Source organism: Molothrus ater, chromosome 9, assembly GCF_012460135.2.
Source record: "Molothrus ater isolate BHLD 08-10-18 breed brown headed cowbird chromosome 9, BPBGC_Mater_1.1, whole genome shotgun sequence".
NCBI classification, from domain to species: Eukaryota; Metazoa; Chordata; class Aves; order Passeriformes; family Icteridae; genus Molothrus; species Molothrus ater.
In genome coordinates, this window is record NC_050486.2 from 14,086,805 (window position 1) to 14,111,841 (window position 25,037).

The 25,037-nt window shown below is 38.4% G+C and overlaps 1 protein-coding gene across 6 annotated transcripts in view; it reads left to right on the forward strand.

Moving 5' to 3' along the window:
* ARHGAP29 (Rho GTPase activating protein 29) overlaps window positions 1-19,665 on the forward strand; it is a 48,028-nt gene extending 28,363 nt beyond the window's left edge. For 2 of the 6 annotated variants that reach the window (XM_036388036.1, XM_036388042.2), the window contains 20 exons: window positions 601-697; window positions 1,044-1,116; window positions 4,902-4,962; window positions 5,451-5,588; window positions 5,876-5,940; window positions 6,404-6,514; window positions 6,614-6,694; window positions 6,989-7,177; window positions 7,414-7,551; window positions 8,826-9,016; window positions 10,833-10,999; window positions 11,501-11,629; window positions 11,799-11,897; window positions 13,416-13,579; window positions 13,816-14,004; window positions 14,145-14,282; window positions 15,215-15,447; window positions 16,197-16,503; window positions 16,669-16,777; window positions 17,744-19,665. In XM_036388036.1, the coding sequence (XP_036243929.1) occupies window positions 601-697; window positions 1,044-1,116; window positions 4,902-4,962; window positions 5,451-5,588; window positions 5,876-5,940; window positions 6,404-6,514; window positions 6,614-6,694; window positions 6,989-7,177; window positions 7,414-7,551; window positions 8,826-9,016; window positions 10,833-10,999; window positions 11,501-11,629; window positions 11,799-11,897; window positions 13,416-13,579; window positions 13,816-14,004; window positions 14,145-14,282; window positions 15,215-15,447; window positions 16,197-16,503; window positions 16,669-16,777; window positions 17,744-18,639 (3,575 nt within the window). In that variant the 3' untranslated portion in view covers window positions 18,640-19,665. The remainder of the gene's footprint in view (window positions 1-600; window positions 698-1,043; window positions 1,117-4,901; window positions 4,963-5,450; window positions 5,589-5,875; window positions 5,941-6,403; window positions 6,515-6,613; window positions 6,695-6,988; window positions 7,178-7,413; window positions 7,552-8,825; window positions 9,017-10,832; window positions 11,000-11,500; window positions 11,630-11,798; window positions 11,898-13,415; window positions 13,580-13,815; window positions 14,005-14,144; window positions 14,283-15,214; window positions 15,448-16,196; window positions 16,504-16,668; window positions 16,778-17,743) is intronic. The other 4 variants (XM_036388037.1, XM_036388040.1, XM_036388038.1 and 1 more) reach the window with 4 other exon arrangements.
* The last annotated feature ends 5,372 nt before the right edge of the window (window positions 19,666-25,037 follow it).

Sequence of the window (25,037 nt, forward strand, 5' to 3'; positions counted from 1 at the left end):
CAGGAAAATCTGAGGGGCTTTTGCCAGACTGTGGAGCTAATAATTGAAGGGTTTTGCAGTGGACACACTTTTGATAGCTTTCTGCTTGCCTGTACTCAAGCCAGAAATGCTGTATTCTGGATTGCATTCAGTTGAGGGGGCACCCCCACAAACTACTGCTCCTGTTTGGAATTCTGAAATTTCTACTCAGAAAAGAAACAGCTGTTCCAATATCTGACTGCATTTGTGAGCTGCTTTGTGGTGGTGCTGCTGCTGCTGTGTGATTTGACTCTGGTTGGTCAATGACTGTTTTTGTTCATGCATTACCAACATTTCCACACAAAGCTGCTCCTTAAGTGGGAAGATACAGGAAGTGCAAAAGTAATCTGATTTCATTGAGGGAAGCATCTGGATTGTGTTAATTTTTTTCCTTTAGTGTTTACTTTCTTACTAATCTTCTTTAAAACCATGTTTTTTCAATTATTCAGAAAAGCATAATGTTGCATGTTCTGTAGGAGACTTTGTGTATAAAATTTGTCTCTAGGCCTGGTAAACTTGCTTAATTGACCCCACCTCTCACTCTTTGGTTTTCTTTATTTTTTTTCTTTTTTCTTTTGTAAGCGGTGAACTTCAAAGAAGTTAATGAAGAAAATAAGAGAGAACTCTTCAGTGAAATATTTTCTTCCATTGAAACATTGGCATTCACCTTTGGAAACATGTAAGTTGGAATCCAGAAAGAGTTTTTAAAGAGCTCAATGGAGCCGAATCAAATAAGGACACAACAATAACAAAATCTTTAGGTTTTTTTTTTTTTGACAACTCTTTTCTGATAAAGTAACTTTAATTAGGTCCATCTAGAACAATTTTACTGTTTTGGGTTTTTGTCAGTTTGGTTTTTCCTTAATAAGGAAATCTAGGATGGTATAGAAACTGCAGAGAATATAAGATGTCTACTAAAAGTGGTTTGCAGAGCTTTTCAAGGACTGAATTTCTGAATTCAGTGATACAGAATTGCTTGGTGAGGTAAAGTAATGAAGTAACACAATTCTTTGTTTTTCTGGCAGTGTTTCAGACTTCCTTATGGGAGATGTAGACAATGGCTCGTCACTGGGGCTTCCTGTATCTCGGAGAAGTCGGGTAGGCTAAACACGTTCTCAGAGTGTAAATTGATATCTGTTAAAGGAGACTTCAGTTCCACTGAAATTCTCTGCATCATTGGGCTGGGACACTGGGAGTCATCTGTGGTTTAAAACAAGATTTCAACCCAGGAAAAATGTGTATTCAATGTTTCAAATGCTTGAATGTATTCTCAATTCTAAATGATAGTGATGACTTGACAGGCCTACCTGCAGTCGTTGTTTTTGAGATTTTTAAATTGGTTAAGTGAAAATAATGGGGAAAAGTAAGATACTTGAATGATTGCTCGCTGAAGTAGTTAGACAATTACCTGTTAAACCTGGAAACCAAAGGGTTAAGGACTTCCTTGTGGCTTTTAAAGACTCATATTTATGACAAAATTACCTTTTCTTCTTTTGGAGCCCACTTCTTGCTGTAACTGTTTCAGCAACAATTCACTAAAAGAACTGTCAGCTTATAGGTAGTCAAAGAAAAGCACCAACATTTTAAACTTTCCTTTAAACACTCTAAAGGTATGATTGAAAAATGCTCAGTACCAAATTCTGTTTTGAATTTTTGTGTATTGAGAAGCAGACTTTCAGGTAAATGAAATAAATTTAAGAGTTGCATGCAAGGAAAATACAATTGATAATTAGTGTGTATTACAAGCTAAGTTGCAGTAAGGTCAAAAATCTTAGATTATGAGTTTTTTTAAAGGCTTTGTTGAAACATACTTAAGACTTAGCATTTCTTCACACAGGCTTGTGTGCAGCAAGCCATGCAGCTACAGCTGTACAGTCTTTTCAGACTTTCACTATGTTTGATAATCCATCTTTCTCTCATGTGTTATCACACAAATTCTACTTCTGTAGCTGCTACAAAACTTATCTTCATAAACAATATGGAGGCTACTCAGAAAACTGGTTCCAGCAAACTTCAATTTAGGTCACTGATAAAAAATATGAAATAAAATAGCATAGAACCCAGCATCGCATGTAAATTAAATGAGATTATTTGAAGAAGTACTGGTTTATCTAATTGGTTCACCAGCAGAAGGAAATCGCTGAATATTTCAACATCTTAATCTTGAAATGGTTTTGTATTGCAAAAATATGTGCTTGTGGAAAGAGATGGTCTTATATATTGTATTGTGAAGTGAATGATTGATTATCCAAAAGATTGTTCTTCTGAACATGGGGGTGAGGGGAAGGCCAAGGGGAAATTTGAATATAGTGAAATGAAGAAGGAATTCCATTCTAGATGTTTCATAAATCAGCTTATGTTTAAAACTTTGCTTTTGTAGCATCTCATGCTTTTCCTAATGTGAAGGTGAGCAATTATAAATTTTGGAGCAGGTAGGGTGGCATACTTCAGTTTCTTGGAAATCTGTCTGAAATGCATTTTCATTTAGGCAAATAAATACACATTTAACAGGTGAATCATTTCACTTTGATTTACAATTCAGAGAGAAATTTGGAGGCCAGCTAGGAGTTGAGTGTTAACAGGAGTTAAATGCAAAATATTTAATAGCTGTTCAACTTTTTCTGTAGGTGTGTGTGTTCAGTGATCATAGCAGCTAGCTGTATTTTAAACAGAACATAACATTTTGGTAGAATTTAACATGTAAATACTCTGAGGGTTGATTAAGGAGAAATATTTTAATTGCCTCTTTAGTTAGGGACCTCCCTAATTAAGCTGATGAGGATGGCTCCAAGGAGGGGGGTGGGCAGAGCTGATCTTGCTTCTCTTGGCTGCAGGGGAGTCTACATTCTTTACTTTAGGCATTCCACTTGGAAGCTTAAGTTTAATGATATGTATACCCCCTCTTAGCAAATGTAATTGCTCTCATTTTAGCTCTTGTAGTTCAACCAGATGTACAAGGTGGAAGCAAAGATTTTTTAATTAAAAACAAAAGCATTTTAAAATATACTGGAAGAGACCAGACAGACATGTCTGACCTTTCATTACTCAACAAGCTATTTGAATGCTATTTGATGCTGTGCAGATCTGAGAGCATAATAAAGAAGGATAAAATTCTCAAAGTGTGTGAAGAGATTGCCTGTGTTAGGGGGAGAGTCAGGTAATGAGGGGGAGAAGAGGCAGAAGAGACAGGTTGAAGTTGGAAATGAAAGTCAGGGTTTTCATTTTGCTAGGACTGCTGGGATTGGGTTGCTTGTGGGGGACAAGCTGCATGGATCATGTTCTGATAAGTTGTAGATAAAAGATTTGACATAGATAAAAGCATTTGTTCATGCTTGCTTCTAAAATGTGCTATTACATATTTGCAGTGGGTGAATGTGAAAGAATGAGTGACCTTTGATTAGCTGCATTAACCAGTGTGCCTGATTTACTGGAGAGGAGTGAACAGTTTTCAGGACTGCAATGATTTGGGTCTTATAGAAATGGGAAAAAAATTTTAGAACCAGAACTTTAAAAGTGCATCAAGTTGATATAAAGTGTGGATGTTTTCTAATTGTTTTTACTCACCTAACAACTTTTAAATAATCTTGAAGACAGTAATGCTTTATAGAAAATCTGAACTAAATCTAGGAATGTTCAAGCTTTCTCTGCAACCAAATATTGATCCATTGCTAAATTCAGATTTTAGGGGTTTTTTACTAATTTAGCTGGGGACAGCTTTGGATAGATTTCCCACCTGTTCTGGAAAAACCCTTCCATTTTGTTGAAACTCTCTTGTATTAGACAGCCACTGTAATAGCAACAAAGGGGGTCTTTAGGCTGTAATTTGATTCTGTTTGATGTCATTGATGATTAATACCTTGCATGTTTTGGTCTTTGGAAAAGCTGCTTCTGCTGTGAAGTAAACAATGATTCTTGAGAGATTTTTGTGTGATTTATGATCAATTTTCATTTGCATTAAAAAACACCAACAAACAGAAACTACTTTTCTCACTGATAACTGTGCTCCGTTTAGTGAATGTCAAATGCTGAATTCTAAATGGAAATAAGCTGTTCCTGCAAAGCTTAAGGACACTTTGCAGCTATTTCTTAGCCTTTGTTTTCTGTCTGCTTTGTGCTTCAAAGTTTTCAAAAGTAGTTTATCCATTTAAAATTATGTAGGGTTTGATGTCTGTCTTTGTTTTGGTTTGGCTTTTAAGGGGGTAGTGGTTACAAAGTAAACTTCTTATTTATTTAAATTTGTTGAGTAGTCAGGTCTACAGCACCGTCTTACAAATAATTCAACTTGCACAATTCAAGGGGTAGCAAAATGCAATGAGGACAAAGGTAGGGATGACGTGATGTGCTAAATTCCTTTTATTATTGGATTACTTTCTGTCAGGTTGTACTGATTCTCAGGGTTTCATTAGCAAGTGTTACTAGTCAGCTGTTGTGCCTGCAGTGCACCACCTGCAAGTAATTTACAAAAAACTTTATTCCCTTGAGGAAGAAATACAGGATTATAATGGCTTGTAGAATGGTGTCTGTTTTATGTATCTGGCATTAAGTCTGTGTGAAAAGGTTTTTAAAAGATAGGTAGGGATTTAAGAAAAGCTGGATCTCACTTAATTGTTTAACAAATCTGGTTGATATTTAACTCTTTCAGCACAGACTTTCAAGATTGTTCATGTAAAGGTATATGATTCCTTGCTATTTAATCTTTTTCTTTTGCCAGCAATGGGGGTTTAAAAAATGTTGTGCCTTAGATGAGAGTGATGGTGCAGTTTGCTTTACCTGCTCTATCTGTGAAAAAATAAAGAGGCAGCTAATGCCATTTATGTTGTTAGCTTTCAGTTCCAGTGAGAGATTTGCTTTGCTAACTTAATGTTTTATTTCTTGCACACCAGTCTTTTGAGAATCTTTCTGTGGAGTCTGGGGGTTCACTGCATGAAAGGGATGATATTCAAGGTAGGTAATTCATTTAACATTGTAAACACTGTTTTGTAATCTGTGGGGTTTTTTTCTTCTAAAAAATGTTCTAAGTTGCTTGGTCACTATTTTACACCTATGCTGCCTTTACAACTTCACTGGGGGGGAAAAAAGTTATTGCCAAGGTTTCATTCTTTTGTAAATAATCAGCCTAGGCTGGTTTTGGGTTTTTTGGTGGTGGGAGAGCTAAGGCCTGAAGCACCTTCTGTGTGTTGTCATACGATGGGTGTTTGTTGGGTCACTTTTTGAAGAAAGTTGTGCTGACCATATGACTACTCCAGATAAAATACTATGACCCTTTAATTTGTTCTAAAACCTCTGTCAGTCCTGTTTAGAGTCAACTAGCATTAAAGACCAACTCTAGATCAGAGCTGCTTAAGCATTCACAGTTGGCTAATACTGGCTTTGCTCTCAGTGTGTGGTCATGTCTAAAAATCACTTCTTTGTGTTGGATGCTTTATTTGAAGGACATCTTCGAGCAGAGGAGGTTGATAGCATGCTCCTAAGAAATGACAGTGGAATTGAGTCGGCTCTGTCCTATGCTAAAGCATGGTCCAAATATACCAAGGATGTAGTCGCATGGGTAGAAAAAAAGCTTAGCTTGGGTGAGTGGCTCTTTCTGGCATTTAATCAGCTTTATCATGATGAAATTAAATCTGTTGTCAGGCCTCTGTGCTGCAGACTGTCAATAATGTAATTTCTAAATTAGTAGCTGTTCTGCTGAAGTGGACAGAGCTATCATGCATTTCCTACAATTAAAGGCCTGTAACAAAGTCAAGGTGGACCCCTCTGTAGTCTGCTTGTTAAAGGAAGACTGTAAAAAGCATTTAGCATGTGTTATAACTGTTGTTGTGTTATAATGTAAACAGTAACTGTGACATTTTTTTAACAGAGGTGGAGTGTGCTAAAAATTTAGCAAAAATGGCTGAAACTGCTAAAGCTGTTGTTGGACACCAGGTGAGTGTATACCTTGGGAGCTTTATCTTAGTCTTAAATCTTTATTGGATGGCTTGCCCAGGAGTAAAACTCTGATGTTGAGGAATGGATTTTTAAGCTGATACAGAATTTATTTCTATGATAAGGCAGTGGTTAAAAAGATCTTCATTTAGCAAATGGAAAGGTGTAATGAAAATTTGTGTATATATAATATTTTTGTTGAATATGCAGATCCCCAATATTCTTTTTTCTCACTAATATTTTGTATGCTTTGTGATTCAGACTTGTAGACTTTTTTGCTAGTAAAATGAATCACAGATGAGAAATTGGTAATAATTGGTAATTTTCTACATTTCGACCTGACATTCTTACTATTTTAGTAAATAATTTACTAAATTTAATCGAAAATCTAGTTCAGTTATACAGACATTTACAATGTTATTACACCTCTGTCTTACCTAGAACATGTTTTGTGTAATTTTAGGATTATATGCCATTCCAGTCAATATTCATTAATGCTTTTCAAAATGATGTTGAGAACAGTCAACTTTGGCAACAAACAGCTGCTGCTCTCCAGTCTAACAAATTTGTGCAGGTATGCTTAAAAAAAAAAAGCAAAAGTATATATAATTTTATAGCATATTCAAAAAAGCCTATATGCCTTTAATGTACTCCATTAATATTTCCTATTTAGCCTCTTCTTGGAAGGAAAAATGAGTTGGATAGACAAAGGAAAGATATCAAGGACCTTTGGCAGCGAGAACAGAAAAAAATGGTTGGTAATTCTTTCATATCTTAACTGTTCAGTCTAGAATTCTTCAAAAGGATGAAACTTTCAAACTAGCCTGTTCTGCACTTACATTCACGTATAGTCTCTCGAGCATGGTGAAAGTAGATGTAACTGTCAATTTCATGGCAGTCTGGCATTTGTAAGAGGTTGTCTTTCAGTGTCAATGTACTTGGTACTGCAGCATACAGACCTGTGCATAAGCCTCTTTAAACATCACATTAAATAACTGAAAATTAATGTTGTTTATTCTTCTCCTTTTTCTTTGGCTGCATTCTGCAGCAAGAGTTGGAAGCTGCTCTCAGAAAAGCCAAGTTGCTGTATACCCAGCGTCAGGATGAGTATGAAAAGGCAAAATCCTGTACTGCTCGTGCTGAGGAGGAACAGCTCAGCTCAAGTGGAAGCTTTGTGAAAGATTTCAGCAAGCAACTTGAGAAAAAACGAAGGCTAGAAGAGGAAGCTCTTCAAAAGGTAAAGAGGTTTGTCCTTGCTTTTAAAGTTAAGTCTGTACTGGTTTTATTCATGCTTTCCCAAGGAGGGTATTTGAGTAAGTTGAGTTCACATTTTTAATTTTAATCATGCTATGTTCCTTTGGGTTTTTATCTTAAAAGAGAATCTCAAATACAAGCATATTGAGGGGAGATTTTTCTTGCTTCTAGTATCAAGGCCTGTCGTCCATCAACTCTTTATACTTGTGTTTTCTTTAGGCTGAAGAAGCCAATGAACACTATAAAGCAAGCATGGCAGAGGTTGAAGAAAAAAGAAATTATTTGGAAAGCTTTAAAAGTGATGTTTTAACACAGCTTCGGGAGCTTATTTACCAGTGTGATCTTACTCTTAAAGCTGTAAGCATGGTCTTTAAAATACATTTTGTACAGATATTTATATATTGTTAGAACTAAGAGAAGGCCCCATAAGCCTCATTTTAAATAGCAAGTTTTCAAAGGACAGATGTCATGCCAACCGAAAAAGAAGGAAAACTTTTAATCTGTGTTCACTTTCTAGTAGGAGTTAAAAAAAAAAACCAAACGTGGGGGTTGGGTCTTGAACATTTCTGGGTGTTTCAGAAGCTGTTGCCTTGCAAGCACGCTGACTACACAATCCTTATAAAATATCTCTTCAAAATTTTGATGGCAGTAGTGTTCCTCTGTTGCTTAAGAGTGCAGCATTCTTTGCTCTGATTAGTGCATTAGTAAAGATGTTTGGATCAAGCCTAGCATGGATATTAACACACTTCAGCCTTGCTGGCAGTCTCAGTTACTGCAGGATCCTTTGTGACTAGTAGATTGTACTAGTTTATTGGTGTAATAGGGAAGTGATGGTAAAAACTGCATAGGACATGCACAGTTCTAAAAAAAAAGCTTGAAGAATGTAAGAACACATTATGCCAAGAGATGTTTGGGGATTTTTGTTTGTTTTTTTCTGTTTGTTTGTTTAGAGGAGACAATGAAAATTTAATGCTGGCACGGGGAGGGAAAAAAAAATATCAAACTTAACCCTGCTCCACAAGCAACCCCAAAACCAACCCATAAGAGCAGTAGAAAGTATAGACAGACTTGTCAGTTCAAGTATATTTAAATTGCAGACTACTTTGCAACCTGAAAGCTGATGAAGCAGTTAGGCAGTGTCCCCCTTTTCTGGTCCCTGGCATATGATAAAATCTTTTAGAAGTGTCAGGTAATTTAATGGAGAAAGTGTTCACCTAATCTCTGTGCTGGGACAAGACAATAATGAGCTCACCTGGTTGAATTCCAGCTACTTTATTATTGTAGTGATGACTAATATTCACTCCAGAACATGAAAAAAGCCTTTCTGATAGCAAAAGCCCTGGTTGTTTATCTTGATCAACCCAAAGTGAGAAAAAATGGGGATTGCCTTTGCTAGTGGGAGGATTCAATAACCCAGAGAGGAGGGAAATACTTATGTCTCTATTACAGATGAAGCTTGTGCAAATCTCCTGAAAGTTGACTGTAAAAAGGAATATGTTACTATTTTCTAGAAGTTTTCTAGTCTTATTGTTCAAATAATCTTCTGCTAGGGTATTAATTTGAGTTGAACAAAGTCTAAGTAAAATATTTAGTAAATGATCTACAAATAATGAAAATCTTTCTCCCAACAGGCAACAGTTAACCTGTTCCAGCTGCAGCATGCTCAGGTTGTATCTCTGCCAGTTAACTGCCAGTCCCTCTGTGAGAGTGCCAAACTCTATGACCCTGGTCAGCAGTATTCAGAGTTTGTGAAAAGTTTGCCAAAGGATGGTGTTCCTGTTGAATCAGGTTGTTTTGAAACCCAGAATTCCCAGATTGATGGGTAAGTGCAAAAGTACAGGTGGCAGCTGCTTGGTTTAAAGTGCAACACTTAGGCGTATGTGTTTAACAATAAAACAATATTTTTGGAGGAACTAAAGGAATCCTGGTGTTTTACCATGTTTTACTATTCTCTAGTCTCATCTTTTAGATGGTAGATTATATATAATTTTGACATTAAAATCTGCCTCTGATTTCTAAGGCAGAATGTTATTTCATGCAAAAATACTTGCTAAAGCATTGACAATTGTTGTGCAAGACTTGACTTTTTACTGTTTTAATATAGATACTGGTTAATAGGAGAAGTGTAAGTTTTGGATTTGGTAGGGTTGTGTGGCAGTAGTACTTGAAAATCAGAAATTTAGAAAGTCTGAGGAGGTAGTTTTCCTCTTCCACAAGCCTTGCTGCTACATACAGTAGCTTCTTTCATACTGTTTACATTTGGCAACTTTTTGGCAGGAAATGTGTCTCGATTTCTATCTCATGCTATGTGCCTAAAAAAAGCTCAGAATCCATTTGTAGGGACGTGTTATAACTTAATTATTTTTTCCAACCTGTATGAAATAGAAGTTTTTATTATTAAACTATGAAACATCCAGCTAATGTGGAAGTAAAGACTTCAAGATAAAGACAGCTCTTGTGTCAGCATGCCAAATGTTTTTCCATCTTTAATTTGTTGTAAAATGGTCATCTTGGCACTAAAGCAGCAGAATATCCATTTCAATCTGTGTGTTTCACAGTTCTACAGGAAAGCATCGTCATCGTTTTTCAAAAGGAAACTAAATACAAAAACCCAAATGCTTGAGTCAGACTTCTACCAACAAAAGGCAGGAAATTCAAAGTTAAAGCTGAGATTCTTAATTCTTGTCTGTAAATTTCCTGCCTTTTAAGACTGATTTAGGCTATACTCATAAACTTTGACTTTGGGGGAATTAACTATGTAGCTCCCTGAGAAACTGATGAGCGTGAAATTTCCAACACTTTGTGTGCTCTCCCAGCTATTTACTGCTTGACATTTATAGGAGCATATTTTTTCTCCTCTTCTGCCCACCTTTTTTCTTTGTCACAGCCTTGTGATTTATCATGTACTTGATCATTTTTATTGTTTGATTCTGCATTAATTTAAGGGACTGTTCTTGAACAAATGCAAATTTGAACGTTTTTCAGTCTCTGTTTCCCTTAAGCTTGATAGGGTAGAACTGATTAAGGAACAGCTTCCTGACTGCTAAACTTGGCCAGCAGGCTATTTTGTCCCCAGGGTGCTTCCGCATTTTATGTTAATTACTGTTAACATTATTCTGTTCTTACAGTAAGAGTGCATTTTCAAAATGGACTGACACTCTGGCAGCTTCAACACATTTTCTGTTCATTTAAAAAGCACTATATGTGACTACCTGTGTTTATAGGTGGATGGTCCTGATGGCTGATCAGAGAATCTTTTGGAGGGGAAAGCATAATCATAGAAGACAATGGCTTCTGATTATTCTTACCTTCAGATGAACAGATTGAAAAAACAGCCTAAGTCTGCAAGATAATGTTTATAATACATGAAAATGTGGAAAAGCTGATTCTCTCTGGGTGGAGAGAAAACACTGGGAAATCTCACATACTTAATTTAAAATAAATGGCCACTCTTCTTTTAATTTTTATTTTTTAATTTTGGAATTAAATTTAATTATGAGAATGACATGTCAAAAATGTATGTTCATGAATATTAATTAAATGTAGCATTTTTTGTGCCCAGCGATTAAAAAAAATGCATTACTTTTCATGAATTTCTGTCCTATTCATTCTTCAAATTACTTTTTTTCTTTCTGAAGGGTTTTTAATAAGCAATCAACAAACAGTGTCCATACATCCCATGGTAACTTATCTCAGTGTTCAGGAGATTTTCCTGCTCAGACGTTAGATGATGTGGGAAGCCCAGTTTATCATCGTTCACAAAAGGTTAGAGAGAAGAGATCTTCCAGCAACACAGATATTCCAGGTAGCTCTGTATTTCTTTTCGGGCTCAGTCTCTAAATAAATAATTTTTTTAAATGTAACACTGAATGATTAAAAATGTATTATGAAGTTCAAAGCCTGTAAAACATAATGTACTTGAGCATAATAAGAAGAAATGGAAAACACTCTGACCCTAGATCCTTTGACAAGAAAGGTGAGATACAATTCAAACAGCAAGTACTGGCAAACTCAGTGGACTAAACTCTTCCAATTGAAACTAGCAATTAGAAATCCATTGGTTTTGTAAATTCCATGTTGATGGCAGGTCCTCTGCAAAAGCACAATTGTCTAGTTTCTGAAATTAATTTTCTTAGCTCCTGAAGCTTTTACACGAATATATGCCCTGGGGTTATTTCACTATATTGCATGTTCATGTAACTTGTGCAAATTTTCCTATTTTGAATATACTCATAATTAGTTTTCAGTTTAAAAAAAGTAAATTTTGTCTTTGATATTTGAAATTTGTGAACTTTCTTTTCGAAAGCAGTGCGAGGGCCACCGCCGTTCAGATCGTGGTCAGTTGGCAACCAGAGTGGAGGAATGTGCAGTGACTCTGAAAGTGCAGGGGGGAGCAGCGAGTCCCGATCCATGGATTCTCCATCTGCCAGCCCAGGTACAGCTGCCCTCACTGCTGTGCTAACCTGAAGTCTCTTCCCTGCACTGTTTCACATTAGTGAAAACATTGTTAAATAAACAAGTACTGAGCTGAGCATGTAATGAAAACTGAACACTTGGGTGGGACTGATACTTACAACTTCCTGAAAATTTTTTTCATCTGCTAGGGGATTTTAAAAGACGACTTCCCCGAACACCTTCCACTGGGACTATGTCATCTGCAGATGATCTTGATGAAAGAGAGCCACCATCTCCTTCAGACTGTGGTAATGTTGTTTTTGAAGTCCTCAGAAGATGCTTTTTATTACATTTGTGTGGCTTTCCTTTCTATTATTCTTAAGGAAAGTACTTTGACAAGGTGTGATTGCCAACAGCATTGTTTTTCAAGACAATATGCATCCACTTCAGGATGAGAGATGAAGAATAATATTCAAGTAATTTTAATGAAGTGGTGTAGAATTGCCTTTATATGTTTAGGTTACTGTATGGACAACCATAGAACATTTCTAGTGTTGTCACCCTTTTGAGGTAAAGCAAATGATCCACTAACCATTCCCTCCAGACATTTGCATTTAAATTCAGCTCCATACTGATTTATGTAAGATCACTTCTGAACTTGGACATGAAATGCACAAATACATAGAGGTGATAAGTTGCAAATTGGAAAGAAAGTGGTACCAAATGTTTAGGGTAGTAACTGAGATTTTCACCCTTTTATCTAAGATAAATGAGTTCAGTAATGTCTGTCCCAGATTTGACCAGGCCATTTCTAATTTGAAAATGAATTTTGACTGTATAACGACAATGTTGCCGCAGGCATTGAAACCTGAATAACTGGATTATCAGAAATAGTTCTATCGTATGTCTACAGTACTAACAAACTAATTTTTAAATATTTGTGGCACTTGCTCAGTAAAGCCCTTAGGAAACTGTTTGCTTAGCCCTTATTTCCTAAATGTATACTTTGCCTTCTAGGAAAAAACCTGTGGTAAACAGCTTTAATTCAGATCTAGACTTAAAGCTTGGCAATGTGTTACTGAATGCAAGCTTTCACTTAGAATAGTATTGTTTAATCAATGCTTGAGCATTTAAGAAGCTTTCTGGGCAATTATCTGAATGTGATAATTTTAAGTTATCTGTAAAACAAAGGGGTTTGGTTCACAGAGTTATTGATAACATTTTAAGTAAATTGCTTGAAAAAATTTGGACACAAAAAGGACCAGTTGCTATTCTTTTTAGTTTTAGAATCCTCTAGAAAATATTTGATGTTGTTACAGGAAACTCAGAATCAATAATTTTTTTACATTAATTTTTATGAGGCTGATGCCATGAGTATGTGTTAATTCTCCTTGCTGCAAAATATTCCTTTTATTAAGCATTTCAGAAACACTAAAGGGCAAAACAAGCTGTCTTTCATCCTCTAGTACAGGATTTCGAAATGTATAAAATTAAACTTTCATGAATCATTGCCTGAAATGCTGGGCAGTTGGAATTAAATGTCCTAATATTTTCACATTGCCACAATACAGGAGAAAACTAAATACTTAATAAGGCAAAAAAAAATTGTTTGATTCTGCTCTTACACAGGATTGTTTGATAGTTAATGTCTCTGTTATGTGAACTGCAACATAGTGTTGTCTCCCTGTGATTAAAATGTTTTTGATTACTTTCATAGTTGCCATTACTTACAGACTTCTGTTCTGCAGCAAAGTCCTAAAAAATCAGAGTAACTACCACCCCAGTAGTAGATATTAAAATGACTATAACAGGGAAATTCTCTTCAGGTTTAAATGATCTCACATCTGAAACTGCAAATTCTCCAGGACCTTTTAGAAATGCTAATATGTCCAAAGCAGCACAAACACACAAACTACGGAAGCTGAGAGCTCCATCTAAATGCAGAGAATGTGACGGCCTAGTAGTATTTCATGGAGCTGAATGTGAGGAGGTAAGTTGAAAATCAGTTTTAATTGCTGCTTGGGATTTATGTAACGTTGGGAGTTCTGTTTTTGTATAAAAACTGGAGTTTGTGTCTTGTATAACCACCATGAACTTAAAGCAGAGGCACACCATACTAACAAATTTTTTGTTTTGCTCACATACGGGGTGAGAAACAGCAGAAATATGTCTATGGTGTCAGATTATATCAAGCCATGTGCTTTTTTTTTGTTTCTTCTCCTGTAGTGTTCACTTGCATGCCATAAAAAATGTTTAGAGACTTTAGCTATTCAATGTGGGCACAAAAAACTTCATGGAAGGCTTCACTTATTTGGAGTGGAATTTGCCCAAGCTGCTAAAAGTTTTCCTGATGGCATTCCTTTCATCATCAAAAAGTGTACGTCAGAAATTGAAAGCAGAGCACTGAATGTCAAGGTATGTTCGAGTTTTGTTCATGCTTAAGTTTGACACGATCTTAAAAAAAATTCTCTTAAGATTTTAATGCTGTCAGTATCATCTGTGTTTTACAAGTTCCTTTCAAATTGAAATAGAGTTGTGCTCGTCTTTAATTTTAGGGCATCTATCGTGTGAATGGAGCCAAATCAAGAGTTGAAAAGCTTTGTCAAGCTTTTGAAAATGGAAAGGATTTGGTTGAGCTTTCAGAACTCTATGCACATGACATCAGCAATGTTCTCAAGCTGTATCTCCGCCAGGTATGGAATTGAGAGGTCAGATGGAAAACCAAAGTGCTGTAGTATATTTCTTCAGTACAGTACAAAACAACCACTCCTTTTCAGCACTCCTACAGCAGCAATTAAACAAGTGCCTTGTATAACTGCCATGGCTTCTTTATTTACATGGAGTCTGTGACAAGGGCTGGGAAAAGTGCTGGGATTACAATATGTGTTCTGCAGGAAAATTGTGCAAAACGAGCTTGTTTGTCTACTCATAGTAGAGTTTATTTCTAAAGCCTTTCTGATTAGTGAATTTGCTTGTCTTACGTGGAGTTTAAAAGATTCCCATGTTCTTGCCTCTTCATGCAGACAGATGCTGATATATTGCTGTTAATACCTGCTAACAAAAATGTCATGAAACACTCATAGTGGTCATGATGTGTTCATTATGGAGGGATTGTCCATCTTTTTCTTCTAAAATAGAGCTTTAAAGCTTCATGATTGAAGCTTCAATGATTGAGTTTCAATATGTATGTGAAAAAATGAAGCTGCAATGTAGTCCAGTGAAATTATTGAGTCACTCTGAAAACATGTTGACCCTGGAAGGAATAATCTTTAGCTGGATGGTCCTGTCCTCGTCCCTCACGCTGGCTGTCAGAGATGAGCATTTCAATCCTATGATCATCACCAGTAAATGATTTTGAAATCAACTTTTTTTCTTGAAATTTTATTTCAAAAAATGGTGATAAATGCTCAGTCCTGGAGCTACTGTAGGAAAGGGTTAGCAAACGATTTCTGGAAAAAGGCGTAGATTGGAAAAGGGAAAATTGGGGATTGAGCTAATGAACAAGGATTAAACAATGTCATCATCTAAGAAAAGATGCTAGACCAGAAAAAGTTGAAGAAAAACAAGAAGCAAATAGTTAAAATTCAGGTTTAAGTATGTTTCTGAAATGTTCCTATTTCTTCAGCTTCCAGAACCCTTGATTTTGTTTCGGCTTTACAATGAGTTCATTGGACTTGCAAAAGAAAGTCAGAACGCTAATGAGGAATTGGATGCTAAACAAGCTAGCCCCAAAGCAAAGACAAGACAGTCACTCTGTATTGAACTGAATAGGATCATCATTAAAATTAAAGATCTTCTGAAACAACTGCCTGTACCAAACTATAACACTCTTCAGTACCTTATTGGACACCTTCACAGGTAAGAAAATACTTCAAATGCAAACTAATGTTGAAAACTTAACTGCTACATGCTAGGAATCTCTTGTTCCTTTTTGATGACTGTTGAGGAAGAAGTCACATATGCCTTTGAAGACACTGTTCTGTTGCTGGAGTTTTTTCCATGTAATGAATTCCCAAGTGAGAGAAGAATATGAAAGGGAAGGAAAGCATTGGCCTCCATTTTTGATTCTGTGCTAGCATTGGGGTCAGTAGTAATTAGTGTCATGTTCAGGGATCTAAATATGATTTAAATTGCAATGTAACAAAGATAGGGCAGTGATTTGATGGCTGTTAACAGAAAATTGAAACTTGTATCATGTCTCTTAATAACCATTCTTCAGTCACGTTTCACTTCCTTGTCCTCCAAGTGGTGGTTTGTATGATGATGTACTAAACCAGTGATTGCCTATAAAAATGGGTAATACTGGGTTATAGCTGTGTTATTACTTAGAATGAGAGACATTTTTTTCCCCAACCCCAGAAATGCCAAATAGCCACAAATAACTTTAACAAATAGAACATAAAAACACCCTGTGTGGGAAGTTCAAGCCACTGTTAAATGTGGTCTGCACTAAAGGTTCTGCCTGCTTACCAAACCCACTCTGTTTTTTATTGTCTCTTACCCTCTTTAGACATAAGATTTTAATATCAAAAGTATTTCTGAAGTAATAAAACCTCTAACACTTGGGGATTTCTTTTGGTTTGGTTTTTTCGCCCCTCTTTGTGCAGAGTTACAGAACAGTGCGATGAAAATAAAATGTCAGCCAGCAACCTTGGCATAATATTTGGCCCAACTCTGATCAGACCACGTCAAACCGATGCTACGGTTTCTTTGTCATCACTTGTGGACTACCCTTATCAGGCCCGGGTAGTGGAGCTGCTCATAACATACTATGAAAAGATATTTGATGTCTCATTGAAACCACTTCTGAGTGCTTCTCATGCTGAAGAAACAGCTGGTACAGTCAGAGTTGCTTTATCAGCAGACGAGAGGGAGCCGCAGCAGCAGAGGAAGTCGTTTGTTGCTGTAAAGGAAGTGAGTGACTCTTTTGCTGCCACAGTGTTACCTGTGCCACATTAACTTCTGTGTTAAATTCTAGAGCATTCCAGGGCATATTTCTAATATGTCTTTTTGGGGTTTTTTTGATAAGGAGTGCCTTTTTGTTGACTTCTTATTTACTTCTGCTCTGACTTTTGTTAGCAGGGTATTCAAATAGTTCCATGTGAAAGAGCTTCAGAAACAGCTGCACTCTTTGTGGAATTGAAGAACAGCAAGAATACAAAAGAAGAAGCAGATATATCTGTAACTGGTTAGTATGCTGTTAAATCTGGGTGTGGGTAAATAAGGAGCCGTGGATGCTTTAGATTATAGTGCATGTAGCTCTGTAATATAGACAGAAGCAAGTGATAAAACCTATTCATCACTGTTTGATACACTGTTTATTTTTGTAATAAGAACAGAAAATTAAATCTTTCTAAATGTTTTTAAGAAATCTGTGTTTATGGAATCAGAGCTTAAAGTATTTGGTAAGAGAGTGTAACAGTGGTTAGGTTTCTCCCTTGTTTTAAAGAAAGCAAACAAAAAAAAGTCCTAATTATGCTGTGACTGATTTCTGAAATCCACTACAAGGCTGTAAGCTAATACCCAGCAATTTATGTATTTTGACCACTGTTCCCCCAAAATATGTATCATTTCCACTCACTGGAACTACATCAGAAGGCTTTGGAAAGAGTAATTATCTGACAGAATCATCAGAGCATTTTGGATATCTGTATTTTTGCTTACAAAATCCCAGGTCTGCTAACCTTATTCTAATTCTGAATTTTTTTCTCTGTTTATCTGCCTATGCTACTGCAGGGGTTTGGTTTAATGTAGGTATGATTTAATGTACTTCATTTAAGAGTAACTATACATATTCCCTTTTAATTGATTCCCTTTTAACTGATTTTTCATCTGATGTTACCACTTCGTTCATGTCCCGTACATCAACAGTGCGACATCCTGAAACATACTAAAACTGAAAATATTCAGGGATGGCAAAGCACCAGCCAGAAAGTGAAGTGTCTCTGTGTTTTCTCTTTGGTTACAGCTGTACAGTATGTGTTTTACTACTAGCGAAATGCTTACATTTGGTTAGAGTAGGCTGTTGCTAGTATGTATACAAGCTATCCCTAAAAACTGTTATCCCATTAAAATACTAACTAGCAACGGGTCAGTGAAGTCTTGCTGATTTCTCTTGGTGAAAAGATCCAGTCACATCTATTTGTGTTTCTAGGTGATGTTGCGAGTCCAGCTTCAGAGAAAGACAATGATCCATTCATTTCTCCAGGTGAAGACCCCTGTCAAATGAACTTAGTTGCTGTAAAACCCAACCGTCAGATGGGCAAAGTTCCGTTGCGGGCTCCAAGGACAAAGGCAGCGTCTCGCCCTGTCAGCCTGCCTGTGGACCGAATACTGCCTCCCTGTGTTTTGAATGAAAGGAATTCACGAAATGCAGGGGCAATAAGTTCAGAGAAGCTGGGCAGAAGCCCCACTATTGAAGAAGTGTCAGAGGTGAAGGCAGTCCCTGCTGTTGATACCTGCTGCAGACTGCCTTGTTATGACACCCAGATGCTGCGAAAAACTTGGGACAAGCAGTACAAACAGTATGATATCACAGCAAGGACAGCAATGATCGTGACTAATGTGCCCCAGGAGATCCGAGCACTCGAGAGTGGAACTGCAGGTGCTTTATCATCATCAAGCAGCCTTGGTAACAATTCAGCTAAAGCCATTCTTCCTAATAAGCCATATTCTGTTGTCGGGTCAGGAAGGACAGCAGCAGAAGAGAATGGTCCTGATGTTAATCCTCTTGCTGCTTTTAGGCCACCAAGAACATTGCAACCACCCCCAGGGACATTTTATAAACCGCCCTCTAATAAATCAAAAGAAAATGGAGATGGTTCTTCTGCTAAAGCTTGTGCACCTACCAGTGCTAGCTCTGTGCTCCCCCAGGATAATACTGTGAAACTGGCTAGGAGCTCTGCACTTCTGTCAGGTGATGAACAAAACACAAACGAACAGAAATCTAGCTCAGAGGATAGTCACTCCACAGATCTGAAGCCTGCTTACCATAGACTGAGACCAAAAAGGATCCAAGAACTGGAACACAGGGAAGCTCATTTTGTATAGGGTGCAAATTCCTCTTGTACTATATGCAATTTCTTGATGTTGCCCAGTGGAGGCTTCCCTTTGCCCCTTTATCCTTTGCCTTCCCTTGAGAATCCCACTTTTGTGCCATATTGGAGTTATTTTTATATATGCAGCATTTTAAAAATGGGGGGAGGCCTGGGGAACTGTGAATTAAAGAAGTCAAACCTTTTGTAGTTCAGTAGCTTTCAATAAAGATGTAATACATTCCCAGTCTAGACACATGGGTTCATTGAATAAGATATTGAGCTTCATTTCATTGTGTGGAATGGAGTGCTTATTCATAGAGAAACAGCTATTTGTCTTAATAGATGTTATAATAAAAATGGAAAACTTAATGTTCACTGTCTAAGCATAAACCAAAGCTTGTGCTTTGCTCTGTAAAAGCATTTGTTCATTTTTCTAATCTGTGCAATTAAAGCTTTGCTTTTGAACAGGCTTACATACTGGCCAGCATGGCAATAGTTATGTATCATATGTGTATATTTTAGACAGACATGGTTATCTGTTGCCAGTTTTCTATGTTGTCACTTTAATCTTTTTCTTTTTTTTTTTGTACAGCAAGGATGCATTTACTGAGCTTTACTATTCAGAAGCAGCAGTCAATTCACATCTGGTCTCTTGTATAGCTTAGTGAGTGGGGCAAATGTGCACAGCCTGTTTCACTTGGGTGCCATTCTGGACACATTCAGTTGCCCTGGTGTTGTCTCTCCCAGGTGAATGACAAGGCAGTGATTTGCTTGCTATAGATCAGTTTTACCACTTAACCTGGTGTAACTGAAATGAAGAGCTTCATTTCCAAGTTTCCATGAAACAGATAAAAATAACCAAAAATCAGCATTAGTAGGTGCATCTAATGGTTTTCACTTTGTATTAAACGGTTTTTATGTGTACACTGTGTTATATTTGCTTTAAAATATATTAACGTGTTAACATTTCAGTGACTCTATGGCTTCTATATCTGGATTTCTTCTAACTTATTAAAATACAGATGTTTGGCCTTTGCAATAGTGTAGTACTCTCCTGCATCTGTCTTCTGGGACTAAGGGGTGGCACGCTTTTCTTTATGGGATTACAATTAGCATGACCCTTTCTTGCATACTATAGAGTACAGTTGTTTTAGCATGGTACTTTCTACTGCTGTAAGCACCAGGGTGACTCTCAAAGGATGGCAGAGATGAAGAATCACTTTTCTGTTTTTGCAACAGGGAATACACTGGACTTTAATACTTTTGCCAGTTTTCCCAAAACACCACAGATAAAATCCCACACTGTTTGGTGGACATAATCTGATTTTTGTTTCTAGAACTCACAATGCTGGACTTTGATTCCTTGTTGCATTTCCACAGAAGCAGGACTTGCATTCTTGGCAAAGACCACCCTATCACTGGATGGTTCTGGCCATACTTGAGGTCATTTCTTTGGGGAGCTGCCTCTTATTATAGAAGAGCTGAAAGCCCCAGATGCTGCTGTCTGCCCAGACTGGTGTTGGGAGTTGCAGAACAAAGTATGTGGAAAGGCTTCTTCACATAGATGGGAAGTTGTTGTACCTTGACAATGGAGGAGTGGATATACATACCCCACACAAGAGGTTAATGAATCATTAAAGGCAGTGTAGTGTAACTTCATAGCACAGTTGTGAAAGGATCAATGTTAATTAGGACCACCAAATAGCAAAATAATCTGTGAATTACCATTAAATTTTTTGTCTGGCTATATTTGTTTCAGCATGTCTGACACTGGATATGGTAATGGCTTATGAAATTAATTAAACTTCTCAATTTTAATAATTTCTTCATTTAATAAAGCTGTTCAGCTACTGTGATGGAGGTCTCTAGTACTCCCCAGAGCAGGCTCCTGAGATTTACAACAGTGAACACTGACCCGTGAGAAACAGACAAACGTTCCTTCATCAAGTCATAATACCAGTTATTACTGGCTCTTGCCATACTCCTTTTGACATAATATCGCCTTCCATCTTTTGCTAGTCCTGAAGGTTTCTGCTCTTTTTAAGGCGTTTTCCCCAGCGCCGCAGGTGCCAGCGGGGTGGGCCGGGAGCGCGGTGAGCAGGGCCCGGTGCCTGTGGTTGGGGATCTGTAGCTATTTTACAAACCCATGTTATTTCAGGGAAAATGTCCATTGCAGAAGATGATTTATGTGTCCCAGCTTTATAATGCCTTCAAGTGTTTTTATGTAATACAAGCGAAGTAGCAAGGGCACGACTTTGGAAATGGAAACCTCTGGAGCCTGTGTAAGTGTTAACGACCCTGCTGCCCGGCGTGGCGGCAGCGCAGGAGCGGCTGCGGGCTGGGGCCGGGGGCTCTTTCCGAGCCTGCCCTCCCGGCCGGGGACACCGAGGCCGGCGGGGGACGCTGGGAGGCGGCGGCTTCGGGGCCACTCTGTGACTTCTTGTCAATTTTCGTAAACATTTGCACGGTGGCGTCACGGCCGTGTTGTGTTCGGGCCCGTACGCTGAGGGCTCGCCCGCCCTGAGAGGGAGCGGGGTCCCGCGGCCGCCTGAGGGGAGAGGAGGCGGCCGCGGCAGCGGAGCCTTACGCCTGGTGGAAAAGACTCGGTTTCCTTTGGAACTGGAAATGTTTTGGTTGGCCCCTGTTGTTTCTTTTGGTTCAGATGCCGATTTTTCTCTGTTTTGCTTTGAAATGGCTTCAGTCCAATGGAGGTGCAGCAATCCTACCCACCCACTCCAGGTGCCAGGCTGTGGATCACACAAAATGCCAGGACCCGGCAGCTTGAAATCTGGGGAGGAAACCTCTTGCAGTCAGATTTGTTTGGTAATTGCATTTTCTGAAGTCGTAATGCACTGCCTCATCCCTCTTAAAGCTTTGGCAGAGTACCGACTTCTGTAAGTCCCTGACCTAATTAGTCATGACAGCTGTTTGTTAGTAGGGCCTCTGAGGCTACCAGAGCTACCCTTCTGAAACCATCTTCTCAAACAGGGGCTTTGTTCAGATCTGAAGAAATACAGAAATATCAACATCCTGGTACAGGCTTGATTGTGCTTGAGTAGGTCATATTGGATATTTGGGAGGATTTTTATTCATGAGTCCTTAAACTCGCAGATGGAGCTGTTCTGTATCAAGCAGGGGATTAAAACAATCTCCTTACAACTGAGCAGTGTTATTCTGCGACTGCTAACTGCACCTAAGATATGTGTTTCTTTGCTGCTAAGCTGAACATTCCTTCAGAAACCTTTCTCTTTCAGCAGTTCTCACAGATGAGGTAAGTTTTTGTGGTAAGTTTTCAAGGTTTTTGTTTCTTCTGTGTAAGAAGTCTGTGTTTTGATTGCAAATCCATGAAGTCTTTAGCTTCCGTGTAGCAGAGGCCTAATGGAGCTAATCTGAGAGCTGACACGAAAGGCTCTGTGAAGGCAGCGCACGTATGGTAACGTTGGTAACCTAGCTCAGAGCGTTTGTACTTTCTGAGTGACTTTGCTACATACACTGCAGCTCACCAAACAGAGTGGGCTCAGAGCACACAAAGTTAGTTCTGTTTGGGTGAACCTGAACTGGAACGTGTGCTTCAGCACCGTACCTGATGTGCTGCAGCTGCTAATGCACCTTCAGTCTGTGCCTGGAGCTCATCTGAAGTAACCCTTAGGCAAATAGTGCACAGGTCCTCAGCACCCGCTGTTTCACTGTAGAGCTGCTCTTGTTGGGCCATCCCACTTGTCCACATACACATAATATGTTGGGAAAATAGAGCAAATTCAATGTTTGCTTCCCTTTAGTAAGGGGGGGGGGCAAGGGAGGGACAGGCAATGTCTGATATTTACAAACGGTGTTATTTAGAATATTCACGGAAGTAAGTCTTACAGGAGGACTCTTTGGAGACAAGCCTTTCTGAATAAAATGTTCTTATCTGCATGCTTGTTTATATTCATAGAGAGAAGGGAATTCTTTTTCTAATTTAGAGATCCAAAGGGCCCTTGGAAAGTGTTTCACTCACCGGTAGAAGAAAAAGCTATCCTAAATCTTTCAAAATGTTAAATGTTTGAGGAAGGTGAATGCTAGGAAAATCCTTGTTCCTCAGGCCTTATGCAGTTGGATGACAGAACAGTGTTGATATGAAGTGAGCTGAATTACACCAGAAGTAGAGAGTATGCCATGTGTTTCTACTGTTTTCTGTTTTGTGCTTGTTTATCCAGAGATTGGGGTGATTAGCTCACTGCTGGGTTTGCATAAGAATGGAATCTGTTTAAGATTCCACATTTCTCTGTGTTTGACAGAAGAGTCTCTTTGTGATTGTCTTTGATTCATAGAAACACACCTTTCAAACAGAAGTTCCATGGGGCCTTTTCTTCGTCTCTCTGATGTTTTATCATTTCATCCTGGTTTGACAGAACTTCCCATTCTTGTCTTTCAGATTGCTCCTTATTTCAGAGGAAGGCCTCTGAAATACATAGGAAACAGCTAAAAAGCTTCAGCTTGGGTTTCCCCCAGTAGTTTGAGACAGTTGGGTGCAAAAATTAACTCAGAAAGCCTCAACCTGTGTTTGTGTGGTTTTCTTTCCATACACATAGATAGATCCTTTTATAGGATACATTTATACTCACCCACTCCTATCGTCAGTCTAGGCAAAACTGTGTGGCATTAATTGTGTTAACTTTCTAGTGAGCCTGTGTCGAGGGACATCTTCTACATGCATAAAAATGTCTCAGGTCAGGAGATGCAGGAAAGTGTTGTTGAACATTAGAAGTGCTGGCCCATGAGCACACCCAATACACCAAAGTGTGGATATTTGCAAAGCTATCTTTTCAGGTAATTTTAAAATTCTCCTTATTTTACAGAAATATTTGTTTGTGGTACTGGAGAGATTGCTGGGGATATTTTTATAATTTGCTGAACAAATAGCATTTAATCAGACTTTAATTTTTTAGTCAAAAGTCAGGAATAAGCCTGGAAATAAGAAAACAAAATTCTGGTATTTAAAACAGCTGTTAAAGCTATGGCATATGTGTGTGAGGTAAGAGGATATCACAACACACATGCCATGTGACCCCATGTATTGCATATAGGTGCTCATGGAGCATGTCACTGGGATTATTGTATCTACTATAGGCACAATGCAAGAACTGTCACCAAACATCTATTTCTACTTTCTTTATGGTCTGATATGTAAGTGGAATGTCTCATGATTTGTTGTTGCTGGTAGCAAACGACAGATCTTTAGGAAATAGCTAAGTCATAGTGATGACTGTGGGTAGAGCAACAGTGAAATTGTGCAGTGTGCTCCATAAGCTGAACTCTATTTTACCCTCCCATGTAAAGTGATAGGCCCTACATAAGCTTTCTCTGTTCACTTCTGAAAATCCCTTTGTAAAGCTAAAAAGTAGAAATGGGTCACAGGAGCAGTAGATGTAGTCGACCATAGAAAGCAAAATATCCTCTACCATCATCCAATTGTGATGTAAAAATCTAATTAGGAGAGATTAATTTAATCTGTTAGAGCTGTCTCTGAAAACATGTGGATAGCAAAAAGAGATCCATTTTCTTAAAATAACTTGCCTTAGGATTTCAGAGATGAAATGCTTGTTTGCTGGATAAAACAATTAAATTACCTGTTTGTCTCACACATTGTGGTAGGGCTCAAACCTGGTCTGCAGCTGAGAAGCAGCAGCAGTGCTGGTTTCTCTGCTTTGCACTGCCATTAGTCAGAGTTAGCTTCTATCTGTGGCTTTATGAAGCTTTGTTTCTCTGTCTAGATTGAAGCAGGCTGTGTCTTACCTGTGATATGAACATAGGCTCAATAGAAATTAGATCAAAGCCACTTTTTACAAGAGGAGGTTGCCATAGAACCATAGAATAGAATCATTGAAGTTAGAAAGGACCTCCAAGATCAAGCCCAACTTTTGACCAAAACCACCACATCAACTAAACCATAGCACTAAGTGCCGTGTTCAGTCATTTCTTGAACACTTCCAGGGACAGTGATTCCACTGTCCCTGAGCAACCCTTTCAGAGAAAAAAATCCCTCCTGATGTCCAGCCTGACCTTCTCTGGCACAGCTTGAGGCCATGCCCTCTTGTCCTATCACTGCTTGCCTGGGAGAAGATGCCAACCCCCATCTTGCTAAACCCTCCTTGTGGGCAGTTGTAGAGAATGGTAAATTCTGCCCTGAGCCGCCTCCTCTCCAGACCAAACCCCAGCTCCCTCAGCCACTCCTCACAGGACTCACTCTCCAGCTCCTTCCCCAGCTCTGCTGCCTCTCTCCAGGCTGGCTCCAGCCCCTCAGTGCCTCCCCTGAGGTGATGGGCCCACAGCTGGGCATGGCTCTCCAGCTGTGCCCTCACCAGTGCCCAGTACAGGGGCACAATCACTGCCCTGCTTCTGCTGGCCACACTGCTCCTGATACAGGCCAGG